The sequence below is a fragment of the Salmo salar genome, chromosome 17 (assembly GCF_965601325.2).
Source record: "Salmo salar chromosome 17, fSalSal1, whole genome shotgun sequence".
Taxonomy (NCBI): domain Eukaryota; kingdom Metazoa; phylum Chordata; class Actinopteri; order Salmoniformes; family Salmonidae; genus Salmo; species Salmo salar.
The window spans coordinates 84,287,263-84,314,391 of record NC_138307.1 but is presented as its reverse complement, the minus strand read 5'-3'; the positions used below and the strand labels follow the sequence as shown (position 1 = coordinate 84,314,391).

General features: G+C 48.0%; 1 protein-coding gene across 1 annotated transcript in view; it reads left to right on the top strand.

Annotated features, from left to right (window-relative positions):
- The first annotated feature begins 15,151 nt into the window (after window positions 1-15,151).
- LOC123728276 (uncharacterized) overlaps window positions 15,152-27,129 on the top strand; it is a 104,444-nt gene continuing 92,466 nt past the window's right edge. The window contains exon 1 of the mRNA XM_082964290.1: window positions 15,152-15,932. Within this exon, the coding sequence (XP_082820416.1) occupies window positions 15,810-15,932 (123 nt within the window). The 5' untranslated portion in view covers window positions 15,152-15,809. The remainder of the gene's footprint in view (window positions 15,933-27,129) is intronic.

The following is a 27,129-nucleotide window of genomic DNA, read 5'->3' as shown; positions in this document are numbered from 1 at the left end:
GATAGAAGCTGTTTTTCAGTCTCTCGGTCCCAGCTTTGATGCACCTGTACTGACCTCGCCTTCTGGATGATAGCGGGGTGAACAGGCAGTGGCTCGGCTGGTTGTTGTCTTTGATGATCTTTTTGGCCTTCCTGTGACATCGGGTGGTGTAGGTGTCCTGGAGGGCAGGTAGTTTGCCCCCGGTGATGCGTTGTGCAGACCTCACTACCCTCTGGAGAGCCTTATGGATGTGGGCGGAGCAGCTGCCGTACCAGGCGGTGATACAGCCCGACAGGATGCTCTCGATTGTGCATCTGTTAAAGTTTGTGAGTGTTTTTGTTGACAAGCCGAATTTCTTCAGCCTCCTGAGGTTGAAGAGGCGCTGTTGCGCCTTCTTCACCACGCTGTCTGTGTGGGTGGACCATTTCAGTTTGTCCGTGATGTGTACGCCGAGGAACTTAAAACTACTGTCCCGTCGATGTGGATGGGGGGTGCTCCCTCTGCTGTTTCCTGAAGTCCACCATCATCTCCTTTGTTTTGTTGACATTGAGTGTGAGGTTATTTTCCTGACACCACACTCCGAGGGCCCTCACCTCCTCCCTGTAGGCCGTCTCGTCGTTGTTGGTAATCAAGCCTACCACTGTAGTGTCGTCTGCAAACTTGATGATTGAGTTGGAGGCGTGCATGGCCACGCAGTCATGGGTGAACAGGGAGTACAGGAGAGGGCTGAGAACGCACCCTTGTGGGGCCCCAGTGTTGAGGATCAGCGGGGTGGAGATCTTGTTACCTACCCTCACCACCTGGGGGCGGCCCGTCAGGAAGTCCAGGACCCAGTTGCACAGGGCGGGGACGAGACCCAGGGTCTCGAGCTTAGTGACGAGTTTGGAGGGTACTATGGTGTTAAATGCTGAGCTGTAGTCAATGAACAGTATTCTTACATTGGTATTCCTCTTGTCCAGATGGATAAGGGCAGTGTGCAGTGTGATTGCAATTGCGTCGTCTGTGGACCTATTGGGGCGGTATGCAAATTGGAGTGGGTCTAGGGTGTCAGGTAAGGTGGAGGTGATATGGTCCTTGACTAGTCTCTCAAAGCACTTCATGATGACGGAAGTGAGTGCTACAGGGCGATAGTCATTTAGCTCAGTTACCTTCGCTTTCTTGGGAACAGGAACAATGGTGGCCCTCTTGAAGCATGTGAGGACAGCAGACTGGGATAAGGATTGATTGAATATGTCCGTAAACACACCAGCCTGCTGGTCTGTGCATGCTCTGAGGACACGGCTGGGGAAGCCGTCTGGGCCGGCAGCCTTGCGAGGGTTAACACGTTTAAATGTTTTACTCACATTGGCTGCAGTGAAGGAGAACCCACAGGTTTTGGTAGCGGGCCGTGTCAGTGGCACTGTATTGTCCTCAAAGCGAGCAAAGAAGTTGTTTAGTTTGTCTGGGAGCAAGACATCATGGTCCGCAACGAGGCTGGTTTTCCTTTTGTAGTCCGTGATTTACTGTAGACCCTGCCACATACCTCTCGTGTCTGAGCCGTTGAATTGCGACTCCACTTTGTCTCTATACTGACGCTTAGCTTGTTTGATTGCCTTGCGGAGGGAATAGCTACACTGTTTGTATTCGGTCATGTTTCCGGTCACCTTGCCCTGATTAAAAGCAGTGGTTCTCGCTTTCAGTTTTGCGCGAATGCTGCCATCAATCAACGGTTTCTGGTTGGGGAATGTTTTATTAGACACTGTGGGTACAACATCACCGATGCACTTGCTAATAAACTCGCTCACCGAATCAGTGTATTCATCAATGTTATTGTCCGACGCTATGCGGAACACATCCCAGTCCACGTGATCGAAGCAATCTTGAAGCGTGAAATCCGATTGGTCGGACCAGCGTTGAACAGACCTGAGCACGGGCGCTTCCTGTTTTAGTTTCTGTCTATAGGCTGGGAGCTCTACTCCATAAATGTAGTAAGACACCCTCACAGCAGCTAGCTCACAGCTCTACTCCATAAATGTAGTAAGACCCTCTCACAGCAGCTAGCTCACAGCTCTACTCCATAAATGTAGTAAGACCCCCTCACAGCAGCTAGCTCACAGCTCTACTCCATAAATGTAGTAAGACCCCCTCACAGCAGCTAGCTCACAGCTCTACTCCATAAATGTAGTAAGACCCCCTCACAGCAGCTAGCTCACAGCTCTACTCCATAAATGTAGTAAGACCCCCTCACAGCAGCTAGCTCACAGCTCTACTCCATAAATGTAGTAAGACCCCCTCACAGCAGCTAGCTCACAGCTCTACTCCATAAATGTAGTAAGACCCCCTCACAGCAGCTAGCTCACAGCTCTACTCCATAAATGCATCACATATGTGGTGGTGCTGCATGGACACACACACACACACACACACACACACACACACACACACACACACACACACACACACACACACACACACACACACACACACACACACTGGGGGTGAAACGGTTAACTTTGACATGGGTTGGCAGGGGGATGCGGTGCGTTTGGCTTCAAATCCTTTAGTGTACGTCCGCAGTCGAACTAGAGAGGAGTTTTCCCTTCCCTGTCTCCTCTCCCACTGTATAGTCCAGAATAATCTCTGTTTCCCTGTCTCCTCTCCCACTGTATAACCCAGAATAATCTCTCTTTCCCTGTCTCCTCTCCCACTGTATAGCCCAGAATAATCTCTCTTTCCCTGTCTCCTCTCCCACTGTATAGCCCAGAATAATCTCTCTTTCCCTGTCTCCTCTCCCACTGTATAGCCCAGAATAATCTCTGTTTCCCTGTCTCCTCTCCCACTGTATAGCCCAGAATAATCTCTCTTTCCCTGTCTCCTCTCCCACTGTATAGTCCAGAATAATCTCTGTTTCCCTGTCTCCTCTCCCACTGTATAGCCCAGAATAATCTCTCTTTCCCTGTCTCCTCTCCCACTGTATAGCCCAGAATAATCTCTGTTTCCCTGTCTCCTCTCCCACTGTATAGTCCAGAATAATCTCTCTTTCCCTGTCTCCTCTCCCACTGTATAGTCCAGAATAATCTCTCTTTCCCTGTCTCCTCTCCCACTGTATAGTCCAGAATAATCTCTCTTTCCCTGTCTCCTCTCCCACTGTATAGTCCAGAATAATCTCTCTTTCCCTGTCTCCTCTCCCACTGTATAGTCCAGAATAATCTCTCTTTCCCTGTCTCCTCTCCCACTGTATAGCCCAGAATAATCTCTCTTTCCCTGTCTCTTCTCCCACTGTATAGCCCAGAATAATCTCTATTTCCCTGTCTCCTCTCCCACTGTATAGTCCAGAATAATCTCTCTTTCCCTGTCTCCTCTCCCACTGTATAGCCCAGAATAATCTCTCTTTCCCTGTCTCCTCTCCCACTGTATAGCCCAGAATAATCTCTCTTTCCCTGTCTCTTCTCCCTCCTTCCCTCTCTTTCCCTTTCTCCTCCCCTCCTTCCCTCTCTTTCCCTGTCTCCTCTCTCTCCTTCTCTCTCTCTCTCTGTCTCCCTCTATGCCTCTGTCTCCCCCCTCTCTCAGTACAGAAAAGGGAATCTGCTTTCAACCCCAGAATGTCTTTTGAAAAGCATGTACTACCCTAGTCCCTGTATTGACACCACTCTTTATATCTCAGGGGCTTTAGATGGAATGACTGCACTAGTACTGTACTACCATGACTATTCCACGTCAACATCACAACTAGGCCTACTGCGAGAATAACTATTTTACAAACAGATCTATTCCACGTCAACATCACAACTAGGCCTACTGCGAGAATAACTATTTTACAAACAGATCTATTCCACGTCAACATCACAACTAGGCCTACTGCGAGAATAACTATTTTACAAACAGATCTATTCCACGTCAACATCACAACTAGGCCTACTGCGAGAATAACTATTTTACAAACAGATCTATTCCACGTCAACATCACAACTAGGCCTACTGCGAGAATAACTATTTTACAAACAGATCTATTCCACGTCAACATCACAACTAGGCCTACTGCGAGAATAACTATTTTACAAACAGATCTATTCCACGTCAACATCACAACTAGGCCTACTGCGAGAATAACTATTTTACAAACAGATCTATTCCACGTCAACATCACAACTAGGCCTACTGCGAGAATAACTATTTTACAAACAGATCTATTCCACGTCAACATCACAACTAGGCCTACTGTAAAAAAACAAAAAACACACAATTAAAACCACTACAAATAATGCTGCTTTCCCTAAAGGCAAGAGCTACCAAATTCCCTCCTCACACAACGCAATGCTCTCCAGGAATTCAAAAAAAATAAAACGTTTATTTTATAGTTTTATTGTTGTACCCCATGAAGTTAAATCCTAAATCTACAATAGCCTGTGTGTGTGCAGTTAAAACTTAAATCCCAATGCCTGAGAGATTTGAACATCAGAAGTTGTACAGAAGTAATCGATCTTTCGGTTTTAATAGGGTTTTTTTTCTCTGCAGTGGCTATTGATTGTATTCCTTTCATGTGCTTGTTCTCCTGACGCCGCTCTGTCTGGGGGAGGAGGGTGTCTGGGGGAGGAGGGGTCTGGGGGAGGAGGGAGGAGGGGTCTGGGGGAGGAGGGCGTCTGGGGGAGGAGGGGTCTGGGGAGGAGGGGGTCTGGGGGAGGAGGGGTCTGGGGAGGAGGGTGGAGGGTCTGGGGGAGGAGGGGTCTGGGGGAGGAGGGGGGAGGGGTCTGGGGGAGGAGGGGTCTGGGGAGGAGGGAGGAGGGTCTGGGGGAGGAGGGGTCTGGGGAGGAGGGAGGAGGGTCTGGGGGAGGAGGGGGTCTGGGGGAGGAGGGGTCTGGGGAAGGCAGGGGCGGGGTCTGGGGGAGGCAGGGGAGAGAACTGGGGGGGAGAAAAAAACAGCCAAATTCCTTTCTGCTGCCTCCACCTTCTTTGGGGGTCTGAGGGCTGTTTTTTCTGAATGAAGCGAATACCAATGACAAATGAATCACTCTCTTTCACAGAACAAACCCGCGGATCACCCCCTAACGAAGTCACAGAGGCAGCCCATCATAAAGACTTCTGTTACGGCAATCATTAATAGAAAATAGAGGATGTTATTTCTCTTTTAGAATGACATTGTTTTACAACTTTTACACATAGGGATTACAAATAGATAAGAATACATGTATGTATAAAATACAAATTATAACATTGAAGCTCATTCATTAAAATAATTAGCTCCACTTTGGTGTTTGGTTCTGTGGCCTTTTGAGTTCAAGATGCCCAATCTACCGTTCCACTAGGCTTTTTAAAACCCATGTCCAACACAATAGTATTCAGAGGAGAGGAGCGGAGAGGGGAGGACTCGCCATTGGCTGTGTCTCCATCCCAAATGGCCCCCCCCCATGCCCTACATAGTGCGCCCATGAGCCCATTTGGAATGGAAGTTGCCTAGTGCACTAAATAGGGAATAGGGTGCTAATTGGGAGGTGGGCTGTGTGTGTGTGTGTGTGTGTGTGTGTGTGTGTGTGTGTGTGTGTGTGTGTGTGTGTGTGTGTGTGTGTGTGTGTGTGTGTGTGTGTGTGTGTGTGTGTGTGTGTGTGTGTGTGTGTGGAGCAGGGCAGCTGAGGCTGGTCAGATCGTGGGAAAGGGGCCTCCACGTAAAGCAGTCGGATTCTTCCTCGCTGTTGTTCTTGTGTAATTGATCTTTACTCCAGTCGATGGGCGGGAGACTTCAAAGACGACGCGGCTGTTGGAGGTCCCTCTCTCTGAGACCGAGCACATACACTACCAGTCAAACGTTTGGGACACACCTACTCATTCCAGGGTTTTTCTTTATTTTTACTATTTTCTACATTGTAGAATAATAGTGAAGACGTCAAAACTATGAAATAACACATATGGTTATACATGATTCCATATGTGTTATATAATAGGTTTTGATGTCTTCACTATTATTCTACAATGTAGAAAATAGTAAAAATAAAGAAAAACCCTGGAATGAGTAGGTGTGTCCCAAACGTTTGACTGGTACTGTACATAGGCTATGGGTTAATATCATTCATATCAGGGAAAAATAAGAACAACATTTTTATTATTGCAAACAAAAATAATGATATTGAAAGCAAAACATGAACCGAAAAGTATTGAAAGCAAAACAACTATTACATAACTATTTAGTTATGTTCCCTGGCCTTTAGTTATGTTCCCTGGCCTTATGTTCCCTGGCCTTATGTTATGTTCCCTGGCCTTATGTTCCCTGGCCTTTAGTTATGTTCCCTGGTCTTTAGCTATGTTCCCTGGTCTTTAGTTATGTTCCCTGGCCTTTAGTTATGTTCCCTGGCCTTTAGTTATGTTCCCTGGCCTTATGTTCCCTGGTCTTTAGTTATGTTCCCTGGCCTTTAGTTATGTTCCCTGGCCTTTAGTTATGTTCCCTGGTCTTTAGTTATGTTCCCTGGTCTTTAGTTATGTTCCCTGGTCTTTAGTTATGTTCCCTGGACTTATGTTCCCTGGCCTTTAGTTATGTTCCCTGGCCTTTAGTTATGTTCCCTGGTCTTTAGTTATGTTCCCTGGTCTTTAGTTATGTTCCCTGGCCTTTAGTTATGTTCCCTGGCCTTTAGTTATGTTCCCTGGTCTTTAGTTATGTTCCCTGGCCTTTAGTTATGTTCCCTGGCCTTTAGTTATGTTCCCTGGCCTTATGTTCCCTGGCCTTTAGTTATGTTCCCTGGCCTTTAGTTATGTTCCCTGGTCTTTAGTTATGTTCCCTGGCCTTATGTTCCCTGGCCTTTAGTTATGTTCCCTGGCCTTTAGTTATGTTCCCTGGTCTTTAGTTATGTTCCCTGGCCTTTAGTTATGTTCCCTGGTCTTTAGTTATGTTCCCTGGCCTTTAGTTATGTTCCCTGGTCTTTAGTTATGTTCCCTGGTCTGTAGTTATGTTCCCTGGCCTTTAGTTATGTTCCCTGGTCTTTAGTTATGTTCCCTGGTCTTTAGTTATGTTCCCTGGTCTTTAGTTATGTTCCCTGGCCTTTAGTTATGTTCCCTGGCCTTTAGTTATGTTCCCTGGCCTTATGTTCCCTGGTCTTTAGTTATGTTCCCTGGCCTTTAGTTATGTTCCCTGGTCTTTAGTTATGTTCCCTGGCCTTTAGTTATGTTCCCTGGCCTTTAGTTATGTTCCCTGGCCTTATGTTCCCTGGTCTTTAGTTATGTTCCCTGGCCTTTAGTTATGTTCCCTGGCCTTTAGTTATGTTCCCTGGTCTTTAGTTATGTTCCCTGGCCTTTAGTTATGTTCCCTGGCCTTATGTTCCCTGGTCTTTAGTTATGTTCCCTGGCCTTTAGTTATGTTCCCTGGTCTTTAGTTATGTTCCCTGGACTTTAGTTATGTTCCCTGGCCTTTAGTTATGTTCCCTGGCCTTTAGTTATGTTCCCTGGTCTTTAGTTATGTTCCCTGGCCTTTAGTTATGTTCCCTGGCCTTTAGTTATGTTCCCTGGCCTTATGTTCCCTGGCCTTTAGTTATGTTCCCTGGCCTTTAGTTATGTTCCCTGGCCTTTAGTTATGTTCCCTGGTCTTTAGTTATGTTCCCTGGTCTTTAGTTATGTTCCCTGGCCTTATGTTCCCTGGTCTTTAGTTATCTTCCCTGGCCTTTAGTTATGTTCCCTGGGCTTTAGTTATGTTCCCTGGCCTTTAGTTATGTTCCCTGGCCTTTAGTTATGTTCCCTGGCCTTTAGTTATGTTCCCTGGCCTTATGTTCCCTGGCCTTATGTTATGTTCCCTGGCCTTATGTTCCCTGGCCTTTAGTTATGTTCCCTGGTCTTTAGCTATGTTCCCTGGTCTTTAGTTATGTTCCCTGGCCTTTAGTTATGTTCCCTGGCCTTTAGTTATGTTCCCTGGCCTTATGTTCCCTGGTCTTTAGTTATGTTCCCTGGCCTTTAGTTATGTTCCCTGGCCTTTAGTTATGTTCCCTGGTCTTTAGTTATGTTCACTGGTCTTTAGTTATGTTCCCTGGTCTTTAGTTATGTTCCCTGGCCTTATGTTCCCTGGTCTTTAGTTATGTTCCCTGGCCTTATGTTCCCTGGCCTTTAGTTATGTTCCCTGGCCTTTAGTTATGTTCCCTGGTCTTTAGTTATGTTCCCTGGCCTTTAGTTATGTTCCCTGGCCTTTAGTTATGTTCCCTGGCCTTTAGTTATGTTCCCTGGCCTTATGTTCCCTGGCCTTTAGTTATGTTCCCTGGCCTTTAGTTATGTTCCCTGGTCTTTAGTTATGTTCCCTGGCCTTATGTTCCCTGGCCTTTAGTTATGTTCCCTGGCCTTTAGTTATGTTCCCTGGTCTTTAGTTATGTTCCCTGGTCTTTAGTTATGTTCCCTGGTCTTTAGTTATGTTCCCTGGCCTTTAGTTATGTTCCCTGGCCTTATGTTCCCTGGTCTTTAGTTATGTTCCCTGGCCTTTAGTTATGTTCCCTGGTCTTTAGTTATGTTCCCTGGTCTTTAGTTATGTTCCCTGGCCTTTAGTTATGTTCCCTGGACTTTAGTTATGTTCCCTGGCCTTTAGTTATGTTCCCTGGCCTTATGTTCCCTGGTCTTTAGTTATGTTCCCTGGCCTTTAGTTATGTTCCCTGGTCTTTAGTTATGTTCCCTGGCCTTTAGTTATGTTCCCTGGCCTTTAGTTATGTTCCCTGGCCTTATGTTCCCTGGTCTTTAGTTATGTTCCCTGGCCTTTAGTTATGTTCCCTGGCCTTTAGTTATGTTCCCTGGTCTTTAGTTATGTTCCCTGGCCTTTAGTTATGTTCCCTGGCCTTATGTTCCCTGGTCTTTAGTTATGTTCCCTGGCCTTTAGTTATGTTCCCTGGTCTTTAGTTATGTTCCCTGGACTTTAGTTATGTTCCCTGGCCTTTAGTTATGTTCCCTGGCCTTTAGTTATGTTCCCTGGTCTTTAGTTATGTTCCCTGGCCTTTAGTTATGTTCCCTGGCCTTTAGTTATGTTCCCTGGCCTTATGTTCCCTGGCCTTTAGTTATGTTCCCTGGCCTTTAGTTATGTTCCCTGGCCTTTAGTTATGTTCCCTGGTCTTTAGTTATGTTCCCTGGTCTTTAGTTATGTTCCCTGGCCTTATGTTCCCTGGTCTTTAGTTATCTTCCCTGGCCTTTAGTTATGTTCCCTGGGCTTTAGTTATGTTCCCTGGCCTTTAGTTATGTTCCCTGGCCTTTAGTTATGTTCCCTGGCCTTTAGTTATGTTCCCTGGCCTTATGTTCCCTGGCCTTATGTTATGTTCCCTGGCCTTATGTTCCCTGGCCTTTAGTTATGTTCCCTGGTCTTTAGCTATGTTCCCTGGTCTTTAGTTATGTTCCCTGGCCTTTAGTTATGTTCCCTGGCCTTTAGTTATGTTCCCTGGCCTTATGTTCCCTGGTCTTTAGTTATGTTCCCTGGCCTTTAGTTATGTTCCCTGGCCTTTACTTATGTTCCCTGGTCTTTAGTTATGTTCACTGGTCTTTAGTTATGTTCCCTGGTCTTTAGTTATGTTCCCTGGCCTTATGTTCCCTGGTCTTTAGTTATGTTCCCTGGCCTTATGTTCCCTGGCCTTTAGTTATGTTCCCTGGCCTTTAGTTATGTTCCCTGGTCTTTAGTTATGTTCCCTGGCCTTTAGTTATGTTCCCTGGCCTTTAGTTATGTTCCCTGGCCTTTAGTTATGTTCCCTGGCCTTTAGTTATGTTCCCTGGCCTTTAGTTATGTTCACTGGTCTTTAGTTATGTTCCCTGGTCTTTAGTTATGTTCCCTGGCCTTATGTTCCCTGGTCTTTAGTTATGTTCCCTGGCCTTATGTTCCCTGGCCTTTAGTTATGTTCCCTGGCCTTTAGTTATGTTCCCTGGTCTTTAGTTATGTTCCCTGGCCTTTAGTTATGTTCCCTGGCCTTTAGTTATGTTCCCTGGCCTTTAGTTATGTTCCCTGGCCTTTAGTTATGTTCCCTGGCCTTTAGTTATGTTCCCTGGCCTTATGTTCCCTGGCTTTCGCTGCCATTTTCTGTAGGTTTTGGCACATTCATACCAGCAGCATAGCAGCATGCATCCCACTGCTGGTTAGCACCCTGCATCCCACTGCTGGTTAGCACCCTGCATCCCACTGCTGGTTAGCACCCTGCATCCCACTGCTGGTTAGCACCCTGCATCCCACTGCTGGTTAGCACCCTGCATCCCACTGCTGGTTAGCACCCTGCATCCCACTGCTGGTTAGCACCCTGCATCCCACTGCTGGTTAGCACCCTGCATCCCACTGCTGGTTAGCACCCTGCATCCCACTGCTGGTTAGCACCCTCCATCCCACTGCTGGTTAGCACCCTGCATCCCACTGCTGGTTAGCACCCTCCATCCCACTGCTGGTTAGCACCCTGCATCCCACTGCTGGTTAGCACCCTGCATCCCACTGCTGGTTAGCACCCTGCATCCCACTGCTGGTTAGCACCCTGCATCTCACTGCTGGTTAGCACCCTGCATCTCACTGCTGGTTAGCACCCTGCATCCCACTGCTGGTTAGCACCCTGCATCTCACTGCTGGTTAGCACCCTGCATCCCACTGCTGGTTAGCACCCTGCATCCATCCCACTGCTGGTTAGCACCCTGCATCCCACTGCTGGTTAGCACCCTGCATCCCACTGCTGGTTAGCACCCTGCATCCCACTGCTGGTTAGCACCCTGCATCCCACTGCTGGTTAGCACCCTGCATCCCACTGCTGGTTAGCACCCTGCATCCCACTGCTGGTTAGCACCCTGCATCCCACTGCTGGTTAGCACCCTGCATCCATCTCACTGCTGGTTAGCACCCTGCATCCATCCCACTGCTGGTTAGCACCCTGCATCCATCTCACTGCTGGTTAGCACCCTGCATCTCACTGCTGGTTAGCACCCTGCATCCATCCCACTGCTGGTTAGCACCCTGCATCTCACTGCTGGTTAGCACCCTGCATCCCACTGCTGGTTAGCACCCTGCATCCCACTGCTGGTTAGCACCCTGCATCCCACTGCTGGTTAGCACCATCCATCCCACTGCTGGTTAGCACCCTGCATCCCACTGCTGGTTAGCACCATCCATCTCACTGCTGGTTAGCACCCTGCATCCCACTGCTGGTTAGCACCATCCATCCCACTGCTGGTTAGCACCCTGCATCCATCCCACTGCTGGTTAGCACCCTGCATCCATCTCACTGCTGGTTAGCACCCTGCATCCATCTCACTGCTGGTTAGCACCCTGCATCCATCTCACTGCTGGTTAGCACCCTGCATCCATCCCACTGCTGGTTAGCACCCTGCATCCATCCCACTGCTGGTTAGCACCCTGCATCCATCTCACTGCTGGTTAGCACCCTGCATCCATCTCACTGCTGGTTAGCACCCTGCATCCATCTCACTGCTGGTTAGCACCCTGCATCCATCCCACTGCTGGTTAGCACCCTGCATCCATCCCACTGCTGGTTAGCACCCTGCATCCATCCCACTGCTGGTTAGCACCCTGCATCCCACTGCTGGTTAGCACCCTGCATCCTACTGCTGGTTAGCACCCTGCATCCCACTGCTGGTTAGCACCCTGCATCTCACTGCTGGTTAGCACCCTGCATCCCACTGCTGGTTAGCACCCTGCATCCATCCCACTGCTGGTTAGCACCCTGCATCCCACTGCTGGTTAGCACCCTGCATCCCACTGCTGGTTAGCACCCTGCATCCCACTGCTGGTTAGCACCCTGCATCCCACTGCTGGTTAGCACCCTGCATCCCACTGCTGGTTAGCACCCTGCATCTCACTGCTGGTTAGCACCCTGCATCCATCCCACTGCTGGTTAGCACCCTGCATCCCACTGCTGGTTAGCACCCTGCATCCATCTCACTGCTGGTTAGCACCCTGCATCTCACTGCTGGTTAGCACCCTGCATCCCACTGCTGGTTAGCACCCTGCATCCATCCCACTGCTGGTTAGCACCCTGCATCCATCCCACTGCTGGTTAGCACCCTGCATCCATCTCACTGCTGGTTAGCACCCTGCATCCATCCCACTGCTGGTTAGCACCCTGCATCCCACTGCTGGTTAGCACCATCCATCCCACTGCTGGTTAGCACCCTGCATCCCACTGCTGGTTAGCACCCTGCATCCCACTGCTGGTTAGCACCATCCATCCCACTGCTGGTTAGCACCCTGCATCCCACTGCTGGTTAGCACCCTGCATCTCACTGCTGGTTAGCACCCTGCATCCCACTGCTGGTTAGCACCCTGCATCTCACTGCTGGTTAGCACCCTGCATCCCACTGCTGGTTAGCACCCTGCATCCATCTCACTGCTGGTTAGCACCCTGCATCCATCCCACTGCTGGTTAGCACCCTCCATCCCACTGCTGGTTAGCACCCTGCATCCATCCCACTGCTGGTTAGCACCCTGCATCCCACTGCTGGTTAGCACCCTGCATCCCACTGCTGGTTAGCACCCTGCATCCCACTGCTGGTTAGCACCCTGCATCCATCCCACTGCTGGTTAGCACCCTGCATCCATCCCACTGCTGGTTAGCACCCTCCATCCCACTGCTGGTTAGCACCCTGCATCTCACTGCTGGTTAGCACCCTGCATCCATCCCACTGCTGGTTAGCACCCTGCATCCCACTGCTGGTTAGCACCCTCCATCCCACTGCTGGTTAGCACCCTGCATCCCACTGCTGGTTAGCACCCTGCATCTCACTGCTGGTTAGCACCCTGCATCCCACTGCTGGTTAGCACCCTGCATCTCACTGCTGGTTAGCACCCTGCATCCATCCCACTGCTGGTTAGCACCCTGCATCCCACTGCTGGTTAGCACCCTGCATCCCACTGCTGGTTAGCACCCTGCATCCCACTGCTGGTTAGCACCCTGCATCCCACTGCTGGTTAGCACCCTGCATCCCACTGCTGGTTAGCACCCTGCATCCCACTGCTGGTTAGCACCCTGCATCTCACTGCTGGTTAGCACCCTCCATCCCACTGCTGGTTAGCACCCTGCATCCCACTGCTGGTTAGCACCCTGCATCCCACTGCTGGTTAGCACCCTGCATCTCACTGCTGGTTAGCACCCTGCATCCCACTGCTGGTTAGCACCCTGCATCCCACTGCTGGTTAGCACCCTGCATCCCACTGCTGGTTAGCACCCTGCATCCCACTGCTGGTTAGCACCCTGCATCCCACTGCTGGTTAGCACCCTGCATCCCACTGCTGGTTAGCACCCTGCATCCCACTGCTGGTTAGCACCCTGCATCCCACTGCTGGTTAGCACCCTGCATCTCACTGCTGGTTAGCACCCTGCATCCATCCCACTGCTGGTTAGCACCCTGCATCCCACTGCTGGTTAGCACCCTGCATCCCACTGCTGGTTAGCACCCTGCATCCCACTGCTGGTTAGCACCCTGCATCCCACTGCTGGTTAGCACCCTGCATCCCACTGCTGGTTAGCACCCTGCATCCCACTGCTGGTTAGCACCCTGCATCTCACTGCTGGTTAGCACCCTCCATCCCACTGCTGGTTAGCACCCTGCATCCCACTGCTGGTTAGCACCCTGCATCCCACTGCTGGTTAGCACCCTGCATCTCACTGCTGGTTAGCACCCTGCATCCCACTGCTGGTTAGCACCCTGCATCCCACTGCTGGTTAGCACCCTGCATCCCACTGCTGGTTAGCACCCTGCATCCCACTGCTGGTTAGCACCCTGCATCCCACTGCTGGTTAGCACCCTGCATCCCACTGCTGGTTAGCACCCTGCATCCCACTGCTGGTTAGCACCCTGCATCCCACTGCTGGTTAGCACCCTGCATCCCACTGCTGGTTAGCACCCTGCATCCCACTGCTGGTTAGCAGCCTAGATAAATCTCTAAAGGATAAATCAGAAGCCTGGCCACAGACAGCCTGGCCACAGAAAGCCTGGCCACAGAAGGTCTGGCCACAGATAGCCTGGCCACAGATAGCCTGGCCACAGAAGGTCTGGCCACAGATAGCCTGGCCACAGAAAGCCTGGCCACAGAAGGTCTGGCCACAGATAGCCTGGCCACAGATAGCCTGGCCACAGAAGGTCTGGCCACAGATAGCCTGGCCACAGAAGGTCTGGCCACAGATAGCCTGGCCACAGATAGCCTGGCCACAGAAGGTCTGGCCACAGATAGCCTGGCCACAGATAGCCTGGCCACAGAAGGTCTGGCCACAGATAGCCTGGCCATAGATAGCTGATGGGATTCCGATCTCCAATAGTGGGTGGGGTTAGAGTTCATAATAGGAATACATACTCTCATTCTGTCTATTATGAAATGAGCTGCTCTCCCCTCTCTGCCTGGAGCTGCACTGCTCTCCCCTCTATGCCTGGAGCTGCACTGCTCTCCCCTCTCTGCCTGGAGCTGCACTGCTCTCCCCTGTCTGCCTGGAGCTGCACTGCTCTCCCCTGTCTGCCTGGAGCTGCACTGCTCTCCCCTTTCTGCCTGGAGCTGCACTGCTCTCCCCTCTCTGCCTGGAGCTGCACTGCTCTCCCCTCTCTGCCTGGAGCTGCACTGCTCTCCCCTGTCTGCCTGGAGCTGCACTGCTCTCCCCTCTATGCCTGGAGATGCACTGCTCTCCCCTGTCTGCCTGGAGCTGCACTGCTCTCCCCTCTCTGCCTGGAGCTGCACTGCTCTCCCCTCTCTGCCTGGTGCTGTACTGCTCTCCCCTCTCTGCCTGGAGCTGCACTGTCTGGTGCTGCACTGCTCTCCCCTCTCTGCCTGGAGCTGCACTTCTCTCCCCTCTCTGTCTCGAGCTGCACTGCTCTCCCCTCTCTTCCTGGACTTACACTGCTCTTCCCTCTCTGCCTGGTGCTGCACTGCTCTCCCCTCTCTTCCTGGACTTACACTGCTCTTCCCTCTCTGCCTGGTGCTGCACTGCTGACCCCTCTTTGCCTGGAGCTCCACTGCTCTCCCCTCTCTGATTGGACCTATGCCAGTTACATGAATGGTGCTGCTGGACACGTGACTTTGTCTCACTGTGGTCTCCCTCTTAGCATTGCAGAATTACTCATGTTTTCTCTGGCATAGGGCCAGTTTTTTTTCTGTTTTGTGGTGCCTCCCTCCTCCTCTCCTCCTCTCCTCCATTATCCACCCACAGGAAAGGTGCTTTCTTCCCCTCTTTCTCTTAGTTTTTTTTGTTTTCATTTTTTTTTTTTTACCTCATTTTCATTCAGTGAGTAGGCTGGTTTCGTGTGGGCTGTGGAGATGCATTTATAATGCCCTCTGTTTTTTGTAGTCTTGCCAATCCATGTAAAAAAAAACTCTTGCCCCGGCCATATAGCCTAGGGTATAAAAGTCTAGTTATTGTTATTTGTCAGTCAAATCGTGACACGTGGATTTGACAGTGCGGCTGCTGTCACCATTTCATTTCAATAGTTCTCCCGCTCATTTGTAACGACGGGAGCTGAAATTCCAATCGATCACGGGCTTATTTTATCACCAAAGCCACCCCCCACCCACTTCCACAGAAAGGGGAGACGGGGAGTTTTTTTTAAACTGAGCCAAATACCGAAGTGGGCAGCACGTGCTGTTCATAATACACTCAAGCAACATCTCCCTCAGGCGTTTTTTATTTATTTAGTTTTTTCTTTTCAGTAGCACCAACTTATTCCGATTCATTTTGATAGACTACACACCGGTTGATTCGTGCATTAGTTTACAACAAGAGGATTCCCCCTCTCAAACTCGTGCACCAGGACGTCCGGTGGCTGGTGGTGTGGTCGGTTGGTGTGCAGGCAGGCAGGGCAGGATAGGCTCCAGGCTGACCGTGTGTAGTAGTACAGTAGACTAGAAACTGCTGCAGGAGAGATTACTATTTTGGTACAAAGTCACAATGAGTGCACGCGGTGAAGAAGCCGGGGAGAGTTCAGGGACCGGGACCCAGGAGCAGGAGCCAGCGGCGGCTGCAGAGGCTCCGGCCAAGCGCAGACCGGGCAGACCGAGGAAGCCTGTTAAGGTCGGTCTTAATGTATTTATTAATCCGATGTAGGTTAACATACATGTCAGACATATATGCAGTTGCTACTATGCTAGTGTGTGTGTGTGTGTTCCCATTGCGCTTTGGGGATAGGCAACTCTGTCCGGATGCAGCTTGCAGCGCTGTACCGATGTTGTTAACGCAAAACCTGGAACAATCAAACCGATGTGCAGAGACAGTAAAACATGGAATGTTGTTGTTACTGTTTTACAAAACGGTTTCGGTTTGTTTTGAAATGCGGTTCTAGGACGTTAAGTTTGGTAATGATTGTAAGTAGAGAGGACTCAGTCGTTGTAGATAAGCCCATCGAACCGCCCAGGTTTACTTTCACGATTCAACAACATATAGGATCGCAGAACTATACAATTCCATGTATTTGAAATATACAGGGAATAATATAATTGTGTGAAATTGTAACGGCTGTTTCTATTTTAGAAATGATATAGACCGTAAGGATGTTTTATCCCCTTAGCTTCGCCAGTAAATCTCGGCTATAGGTTGAGCCTATGCATAGCTGCTACACAGTCATTTACTTTGTAACACATTTCCTTCAATATAACTTTGCCGTGAACGACTCAACAATTTGGTTTGTATTTGATATGACTTGTTGTTGTTTATTTGTGAAGCATTGATTGGAGACAGACAGGCTATACACACGCTGTCCCTGTGTAGGGACCTATTCAGGCTATACACACGCTGTCCCTGTGTAGGGACCTATTCAGGCTATACACACGCTGTCCCTGTGTAGGGACCTATTCAGGCTATACACACGCTGTCCCTGTGTAGGGACCTATTCAGGCTATACACACGCTGTCCCTGTGTAGGGACCTATTCAGGCTATACACACGCTGTCCCTGTGTAGGGACCTATTCAGGCTATACACACGCTGTCCCTGTGTAGGGACCTATTCAGGCTATACACACGCTGTCCCTGTGTAGGGACCTATTCAGGCTATACACACGCTGTCCCTGTGTAGGGACCTATTCAGGCTATACACACGCTGTCCCTGTGTAGGGACCTATTCAGGCTATACACACGCTGTCCCTGTGTAGGGACCTATTCAGGCTATACACACGCTGTCCCTGTGTAGGGACCTATTCAGGCTATACACACGCTGTCCCTGTGTAGGGACCTATTCAGGCTATACACACGCTGTCCCTGTGTAGGGACCTATTCAGGCTATACACACACGCTGTCCCTGTGTAGGGACCTATTCAGGCTATACACACGCTGTCCCTGTGTAGGGACCTATTCAGGCTATGTTTTGATTGACCATGCCTAGTGATCTTATAGCTAGGTGATGTTCATTAGAAGATATTCCATCAAGTTGACTCACACACCCGATATGTATTTAAAGTCTTCATGTAGATGTGTTTACTGTTAATAAAGGATATGATTCAGTGCCTAAAGGAAGTCGTAATGTGACTCACATCATCATTCATAAAACACATGACGTTTTTTTTTTAAATGCAAAAACAACAACTGGTGACCAAAGCATAACAGTTTGGCGTTACATACCCCTTTTATAACCAGACAAATATCCCACTAATTTACCATGCCAGCTTCTGTACAGCAGCTGTTATCTGAAAGGGGTATGGGGGTTAAAAAAAACAGTCAATTAATAACCACAAAAAGACCTAGTCATGATTCCTGCATTTTCACAGAACCTGTAACCAGAAAACAGGTATCAGGTCAGTGTGAATGGTTCTCTACAGGTATCAGGTCAGTGTGAATGGTTCTCTACAGGTATCAGGTCAGTGTGAATGGTTCTCTACAGGTATCAGGTGGTTCTCTACAGGTATCAGGTCAGTGTGAATGGTTCTCTACAGGTATCAGGTCAGTGTGAATGGTTCTCTACAGGTATCAGGTCTGTGTGAATGGTTCTCTACAGGTATCAGGTCAGTGTGAATGGTTCTCTACAGGTATCAGGTCTGTGTGAATGGTTCTCTACAGATATCAGGTGGTTCTCTACAGGTATCAGGTCAGTGTGAATGGTTCTCTACAGGTATCAGGTCTGTGTGAATGGTTCTCTACAGGTATCAGGTCTGTGTGAATGGTTCTCTACAGGTATCAGGTCTGTGTGAATGGTTCTCTACAGGTATCAGGTCAGTGTGAATGGTTCTCTACAGGTATCAGGTCAGTGTGAATGGTTCTCTACAGGTATCAGGTCTGTGTGAATGGTTCTCTACAAGTATCAGGTCAGTGTGAATGGTTCTCTACAGGTATCAGGTCAGTGTGAATGGTTCTCTACAGGTATCAGGTCTGTGTGAATGGTTCTCTACAGGTATCAGGTCAGTGTGAATGATTCTCTACAGGTATCAGGTCTGTGTGAATAGTTCTCTACAGGTATCAGGTCAGTGTGAATGGTTCTCTACAGGTATCAGGTCTGTGTGAATGGTTCTCTACAGGTATCAGGTCTGTGTGAATGGTTCTCTACAGGTATCAGGTCAGTGTGAATGGTTCTCTACAGGTATCAGGTCAGTGTGAATGGTTCTCTACAGGTATCAGGTCAGTGTGAATGGTTCTCTACAGGTATCAGGTCAGTGTGAATGGTTCTCTACAGGTATCAGGTCAGTGTGAATGGTTCTCTACAGGTATCAGGTCTGTGTGAATGGTTCTCTACAGGTATCAGGTCAGTGTGAATGGTTCTCTACAGGTATCAGGTCAGTGTGAATGGTTCTCTGCAGGTATCAGGTCAGTGTGAATGGTTCTCTACAGGTATCAGGTCTGTGTGAATGGTTCTCTACAGGTATCAGGTCTGTGTGAATGGTTCTCTACAGGTATCAGGTCTGTGTGAATGGTTCTCTACAGGTATCAGGTCTGTGTGAATGGTTCTCTACAGGTATCAGGTCAGTGTGAATGGTTCTCTACAGGTATCATGTCAGTGTGAATGGTTCTCTACAGGTATCAGGTCTGTGTGAATGGTTCTCTACAGGTATCAGGTCAGTGTGAATGGTTCTCTACAGGTATCAGGTCAGTGTGAATGGTTCTCTACAGGTATCAGGTCAGTGTGAATGGTTCTCTACAGGTATCAGGTCAGTGTGAATGGTTCTCTACAGGTATCAGGTCTGTGTGAATGGTTCTCTACAGGTATCAGGTCTGTGTGAATGGTTCTCTACAGGTATCAGGTCAGTGTGAATGGTTCTCTACAGGTATCAGGTCTGTGTGAATGGTTCTCTACAGGTATCAGGTCAGTGTGAATAGTTCTCTACAGGTATCAGGTCAGTGTGAATGGTTCTCTACAGGTATCAGGTGGTTCTCTACAGGTATCAGGTCAGTGTGAATGGTTCTCTACAGGTATCAGGTCTGTGTGAATGGTTCTCTACAGGTATCAGGTCTGTGTGAATGGTTCTCTACAGGTATCAGGTCAGTGTGAATAGTTCTCTACAGGTATCAGGTCAGTGTGAATGGTTCTCTACAGGTATCAGGTGGTTCTCTACAGGTATCAGGTCAGTGTGAATGGTTCTCTACAGGTATCAGGTCTGTGTGAATGGTTCTCTACAGGTATCAGGTCAGTGTGAATGGTTCTCTACAGGTATCAGGTCAGTGTGAATGGTTCTCTACAGGTATCAGGTCTGTGTGAATGGTTCTCTACAGGTATCAGGTCAGTGTGAATAGTTCTCTACAGGTATCAGGTCAGTGTGAATGGTTCTCTACAGGTATCAGGTCAGTGTGAATGGTTCTCTACAGGTATCAGGTCAGTGTGAATGGTTCTCTACAGGTATCAGGTCTGTGTGAATGGTTCTCTACAGGTATCAGGTCTGTGTGAATGGTTCTCTACAGGTATCAGGTCTGTGTGAATGGTTCTCTACAGGTATCAGGTCTGTGTGAATGGTTCTCTACAGGTATCAGGTCTGTGTGAATGGTTCTCTACAGGTATCAGGTCTGTGTGAATGGTTCTCTACAGGTATCAGGTCAGTGTGAATGGTTCTCTACAGGTATCAGGTCAGTGTGAATGGTTCTCTACAGGTATCAGGTGGTTCTCTACAGGTATCAGGTCTGTGTGAATGGTTCTCTACAGGTATCAGGTCTGTGTGAATGGTTCTCTACAGGTATCAGGTCTGTGTGAATGGTTCTCTACAGGTATCAGGTCAGTGTGAATGGTTCTCTGCAGGTATCAGGTCAGTGTGAATGGTTCTCTACAGGTATCATGTCAGTGTGAATGGTTCTCTACAGGTATCAGGTCTGTGTGAATGGTTCTCTACAGGTATCAGGTCTGTGTGAATGGTTCTCTACAGGTATCAGGTCAGTGTGAATGGTTCTCTACAGGTATCAGGTCTGTGTGAATGGTTCTCTACAGGTATCAGGTGGTTCTCTACAGGTATCAGGTCAGTGTGAATGGTTCTCTACAGGTATCAGGTCAGTGTGAATGGTTCTCTACAGGTATCAGGTCTGTGTGAATGGTTCTCTACAGGTATCAGGTCAGTGTGAATGGTTCTCTACAGGTATCAGGTCTGTGTGAATGGTTCTCTACAGGTATCAGGTGTGTGTGAATGGTTCTCTACAGGTATCAGGTCAGTGTGAATGGTTCTCTACAGGTATCAGGTCAGTGTGAATGGTTCTCTACAGGTATCAGGTCAGTGTGAATGGTTCTCTACAGGTATCAGGTCAGTGTGAATGGTTCTCTACAGGTATCAGGTCAGTGTGAATGGTTCTCTACAGGTATCAGGTGGTTCTCTACAGGTATCAGGTCTGTGTGAATGGTTCTCTACAGGTATCAGGTCAGTGTGAATGGTTCTCTACAGGTATCAGGTCAGTGTGAATGGTTCTCTACAGGTATCAGGTCAGTGTGAATGGTTCTCTACAGGTATCAGGTCAGTGTGAATGGTTCTCTACAGGTATCAGGTCAGTGTGAATGGTTCTCTACAGGTATCAGGTCTGTGTGAATGGTTCTCTACAGGTATCAGGTCTGTGTGAATGGTTCTCTACAGGTATCAGGTGGTTCTCTACAGGTATCAGGTCAGTGTGAATGGTTCTCTACAGGTATCAGGTCAGTGTGAATGGTTCTCTGCAGGTATCAGGTCAGTGTGAATGGTTCTCTGCAGGTATCAGGTCAGTGTGAATGGTTCTCTACAGGTATCAGGTCAGTGTGAATGGTTCTCTGCAGGTATCAGGTCAGTGTGAATGGTTCTCTACAGGTATCATGTCAGTGTGAATGGTTCTCTACAGGTATCAGGTGGTTCTCTACAGGTATCAGGTCTGTGTGAATGGTTCTCTACAGGTATCAGGTCAGTGTGAATGGTTCTCTACAGGTATCAGGTCTGTGTGAATGGTTCTCTACAGGTATCAGGTGGTTCTCTACAGGTATCAGGTCAGTGTGAATGGTTTTCTACAGGTATCAGGTCTGTGTGAATGGTTCTCTACAGGTATCAGGTCAGTGTGAATGGTTCTCTACAGGTATCAGGTCTGTGTGAATGGTTCTCTACAGGTATCAGGTCAGTGTGAATGGTTCTCTACAGGTTTCAGGTCTGTGTGAATGGTTCTCTACAGGTATCAGGTCAGTGTGAATGGTTCTCTACAGGTATCAGGTCTGTGTGAATGGTTCTCTACAGGTATCAGGTCTGTGTGAATGGTTCTCTACAGGTATCAGGTCTGTGTGAATGGTTCTCTACAGGTATCAGGTCAGTGTGAATGGTTCTCTACAGGTATCAGGTCAGTGTGAATGGTTCTCTACAGGTATCAGGTCAGTGTGAATGGTTCTCTACAGGTATCAGGTCTGTGTGAATGGTTCTCTACAGATATCAGGTGGTTCTCTACAGGTATCAGGTCAGTGTGAATGGTTCTCTACAGGTATCAGGTCAGTGTGAATGGTTCTCTACAGGTATCAGGTCTGTGTGAATGGTTCTCTACAGGTATCAGGTGGTTCTCTACAGGTATCAGGTGGTTCTCTACAGGTATCAGGTCTGTGTGAATGGTTCTCTACAGGTATCAGGTCAGTGTGAATGGTTCTCTACAGGTATCAGGTCAGTGTGAATGGTTCTCTACAGGTATCAGGTCAGTGTGAATGGTTCTCTACAGGTATCAGGTCTGTGTGAATGGTTCTCTACAGGTATCAGGTGGTTCTCTACAGGTATCAGGTCAGTGTGAATGGTTCTCTACAGGTATCAGGTGGTTCTCTACAGGTATCAGGTGTGTGTGAATGGTTCTCTACAGGTATCAGGTCTGTGTGAATGGTTCTCTACAGGTATCAGGTCAGTGTGAATGGTTCTCTACAGGTATCAGGTCTGTGTGAATGGTTCTCTACAGGTATCAGGTCTGTGTGAATGGTTCTCTACAGGTATCAGGTCAGTGTGAATGGTTCTCTACAGGTATCAGGTCTGTGTGAATGGTTCTCTACAGGTATCAGGTCAGTGTGAATGGTTCTCTACAGGTATCAGGTCTGTGTGAATGGTTCTCTACAGGTATCAGGTCTGTGTGAATGGTTCTCTACAGGTATCAGGTCTGTGTGAATGGTTCTCTACAGGTATCAGGTCTGTGTGAATGGTTCTCTACAGGTATCAGGTCAGTGTGAATGGTTCTCTACAGGTATCAGGTCAGTGTGAATGGTTCTCTACAGGTATCAGGTCAGTGTGAATGGTTCTCTACAGGTATCAGGTCTGTGTGAATGGTTCTCTACAGGTATCAGGTCTGTGTGAATGGTTCTCTACAGGTATCAGGTCTGTGTGAATGGTTCTCTACAGGTATCAGGTCAGTGTGAATGGTTCTCTACAGGTATCAGGTCAGTGTGAATGGTTCTCTACAGGTATCAGGTCAGTGTGAATGGTTCTCTACAGGTATCAGGTCTGTGTGAATGGTTCTCTACAGGTATCAGGTCAGTGTGAATGGTTCTCTACAGGTATCAGGTCTGTGTGAATGGTTCTCTACAGGTATCAGGTCAGTGTGAATGGTTCTCTACAGGTATCAGGTGGTTCTCTACAGGTATCAGGTCAGTGTGAATGGTTCTCTACAGGTATCAGGTCAGTGTGAATGGTTCTCTGCAGGTATCAGGTCAGTGTGAATGGTTCTCTGCAGGTATCAGGTCAGTGTGAATGGTTCTCTACAGGTATCAGGTCAGTGTGAATGGTTCTCTGCAGGTATCAGGTCAGTGTGAATGGTTCTCTACAGGTATCATGTCAGTGTGAATGGTTCTCTACAGGTATCAGGTGGTTCTCTACAGGTATCAGGTCTGTGTGAATGGTTCTCTACAGGTATCAGGTCAGTGTGAATGGTTCTCTACAGGTATCAGGTCTGTGTGAATGGTTCTCTACAGGTATCAGGTGGTTCTCTACAGGTATCAGGTCAGTGTGAATGGTTTTCTACAGGTATCAGGTCTGTGTGAATGGTTCTCTACAGGTATCAGGTCAGTGTGAATGGTTCTCTACAGGTATCAGGTCTGTGTGAATGGTTCTCTACAGGTATCAGGTCAGTGTGAATGGTTCTCTACAGGTTTCAGGTCTGTGTGAATGGTTCTCTACAGGTATCAGGTCAGTGTGAATGGTTCTCTACAGGTATCAGGTCTGTGTGAATGGTTCTCTACAGGTATCAGGTCTGTGTGAATGGTTCTCTACAGGTATCAGGTCTGTGTGAATGGTTCTCTACAGGTATCAGGTCAGTGTGAATGGTTCTCTACAGGTATCAGGTCAGTGTGAATGGTTCTCTACAGGTATCAGGTCAGTGTGAATGGTTCTCTACAGGTATCAGGTCTGTGTGAATGGTTCTCTACAGATATCAGGTGGTTCTCTACAGGTATCAGGTCAGTGTGAATGGTTCTCTACAGGTATCAGGTCAGTGTGAATGGTTCTCTACAGGTATCAGGTCTGTGTGAATGGTTCTCTACAGGTATCAGGTGGTTCTCTACAGGTATCAGGTGGTTCTCTACAGGTATCAGGTCTGTGTGAATGGTTCTCTACAGGTATCAGGTCAGTGTGAATGGTTCTCTACAGGTATCAGGTCAGTGTGAATGGTTCTCTACAGGTATCAGGTCAGTGTGAATGGTTCTCTACAGGTATCAGGTCTGTGTGAATGGTTCTCTACAGGTATCAGGTGGTTCTCTACAGGTATCAGGTCAGTGTGAATGGTTCTCTACAGGTATCAGGTGGTTCTCTACAGGTATCAGGTGTGTGTGAATGGTTCTCTACAGGTATCAGGTCTGTGTGAATGGTTCTCTACAGGTATCAGGTCAGTGTGAATGGTTCTCTACAGGTATCAGGTCTGTGTGAATGGTTCTCTACAGGTATCAGGTCTGTGTGAATGGTTCTCTACAGGTATCAGGTCAGTGTGAATGGTTCTCTACAGGTATCAGGTCTGTGTGAATGGTTCTCTACAGGTATCAGGTCAGTGTGAATGGTTCTCTACAGGTATCAGGTCTGTGTGAATGGTTCTCTACAGGTATCAGGTCTGTGTGAATGGTTCTCTACAGGTATCAGGTCTGTGTGAATGGTTCTCTACAGGTATCAGGTCTGTGTGAATGGTTCTCTACAGGTATCAGGTCAGTGTGAATGGTTCTCTACAGGTATCAGGTCAGTGTGAATGGTTCTCTACAGGTATCAGGTCAGTGTGAATGGTTCTCTACAGGTATCAGGTCTGTGTGAATGGTTCTCTACAGGTATCAGGTCTGTGTGAATGGTTCTCTACAGGTATCAGGTCTGTGTGAATGGTTCTCTACAGGTATCAGGTCAGTGTGAATGGTTCTCTACAGGTATCAGGTCAGTGTGAATGGTTCTCTACAGGTATCAGGTCAGTGTGAATGGTTCTCTAGAGGTATCAGGTCTGTGTGAATGGTTCTCTACAGGTATCAGGTCAGTGTGAATGGTTCTCTACAGGTATCAGGTCTGTGTGAATGGTTCTCTACAGGTATCAGGTCAGTGTGAATGGTTCTCTACAGGTATCAGGTCAGTGTGAATGGTTCTCTACAGGTATCAGGTCAGTGTGAATGGTTCTCTACAGGTATCAGGTCAGTGTGAATAGTTCTCTACAGGTATCAGGTCAGTGTGAATGGTTCTCTACAGGTATCAGGTCAGTGTGAATGGTTCCCTACAGGTATCAGGTCAGTGTGAATGGTTCTCTACAGGTATCAGGTCTGTGTGAATGGTTCTCTACAGGTATCAGGTCTGTGTGAATGGTTCTCTAAAGGTATCAGGTCAGTGTGAATGGTTCTCTACAGGTATCAGGTGGTTCTCTACAGGTATCAGGTGGTTCTCTACAGGTATCAGGTCAGTGTGAATGGTTCTCTACAGGTATCAGGTGGTTCTCTACAGGTATCAGGTGGTTCTCTACAGGTATCAGGTCAGTGTGAATGGTTCTCTACAGGTATCAGGTCAGTGTGAATGGTTCTCTACAGGTATCAGGTGGTTCTCTACAGGTATCAGGTGGTTCTCTACAGGTATCAGGTCAGTGTGAATGGTTCTCTACAAGTATCAGGTCTGTGTGAATGGTTCTCTACAGGTATCAGGTCTGTGTGAATGGTTCTCTACAGGTATCAGGTCTGTGTGAATGGTTCTCTACAGGTATCAGGTCTGTGTGAATGGTTCTCTACAGGTATCAGGACAGTGTGAATGGTTCTCTACAGGTATCAGGTCTGTGTGAATGGTTCTCTACAGGTATCAGGTCTGTGTGAATGGTTCTCTACAGGTATCAGGTCAGTGTGAATGGTTCTCTACAGGTATCAGGTGGTTCTCTACAGGTATCAGGTCAGTGTGAATGGTTCTCTACAGGTATCAGGTCTGTGTGAATGGTTCTCTACAGGTATCAGGTCTGTGTGAATGGTTCTCTACAGGTATCAGGACAGTGTGAATGGTTCTCTACAGATATCAGGTGGTTCTCTACAGGTATCAGGTCTGTGTGAATGGTTCTCTACAGGTATCAGGTCAGTGTGAATGGTTCTCTACAGGTATCAGGTCAGTGTGAATGGTTCTCTACAGGTATCAGGTCTGTGTGAATGGTTCTCTACAGGTATCAGGTCTGTGTGAATGGTTCTCTACAGGTATCAGGTCTGTGTGAATGGTTCTCTACAGGTATCAGGTCTGTGTGAATGGTTCTCTACAGGTATCAGGTCTGTGTGAATGGTTCTCTACAGGTATCAGGTCAGTGTGAATGGTTCTCTACAGGTATCAGGTCAGTGTGAATGGTTCTCTACAGGTATCAGTTCTGTGTGAATGGTTCTCTACAGGTATCAGGTGGTTCTCTACAGGTATCAGGTCAGTGTGAATGGTTCTCTACAAGTATCAGGTCTGTGTGAATGGTTCTCTACAGGTATCAGGTGGTTCTCTACAGGTATCAGGTCAGTGTGAATGGTTCTCTACAAGTATCAGGTCTGTGTGAATGGTTCTCTACAGGTATCAGGTCTGTGTGAATGGTTCTCTACAGGTATCAGGTCTGTGTGAATGGTTCTCTACAGGTATCAGGTCTGTGTGAATGGTTCTCTACAGGTATCAGGTCAGTGTGAATGGTTCTCTACAGGTATCAGGTCAGTGTGAATAGTTCTCTACAGGTATCAGGTCTGTGTGAATGGTTCTCTACAGGTATCAGGTCTGTGTGAATGGTTCTCTACAGGTATCAGGTGGTTCTCTACAGGTATCAGGTCTGTGTGAATGGTTCTCTACAGATATCAGGTGGTTCTCTACAGGTATCAGGTGTGTGTGAATGGTTCTCTACAGGTATCAGGTCAGTGTGAATGGTTCTCTACAGGTATCAGGTCTGTGTGAATGGTTCTCTACAGGTATCAGGTGGTTCTCTACAGGTATCAGGTCTGTGTGAATGGTTCTCTACAGGTATCAGGTCTGTGTGAATGGTTCTCTACAGGTATCAGGTCTGTGTGAATGGTTCTCTACAGGTATCAGGTCTGTGTGAATGGTTCTCTACAGGTATCAGGTCTGTGTGAATGGTTCTCTACAGGTATCAGGTCAGTGTGAATGGTTCTCTACAGGTATCAGGTGGTTCTCTACAGGTATCAGGTCAGTGTGAATGGTTCTCTACAGGTATCAGGTCTGTGTGAATGGTTCTCTACAGGTATCAGGTCTGTGTGAATGGTTCTCTACAGGTATCAGGTCAGTGTGAATGGTTCTCTACAGGTATCAGGTCAGTGTGAATGGTTCTCTACAGGTATCAGGTCAGTGTGAATGGTTCTCTACAGGTATCAGGTCTGTGTGAATGGTTCTCTACAGGTATCAGGTCAGTGTGAATGGTTCTCTACAGGTAT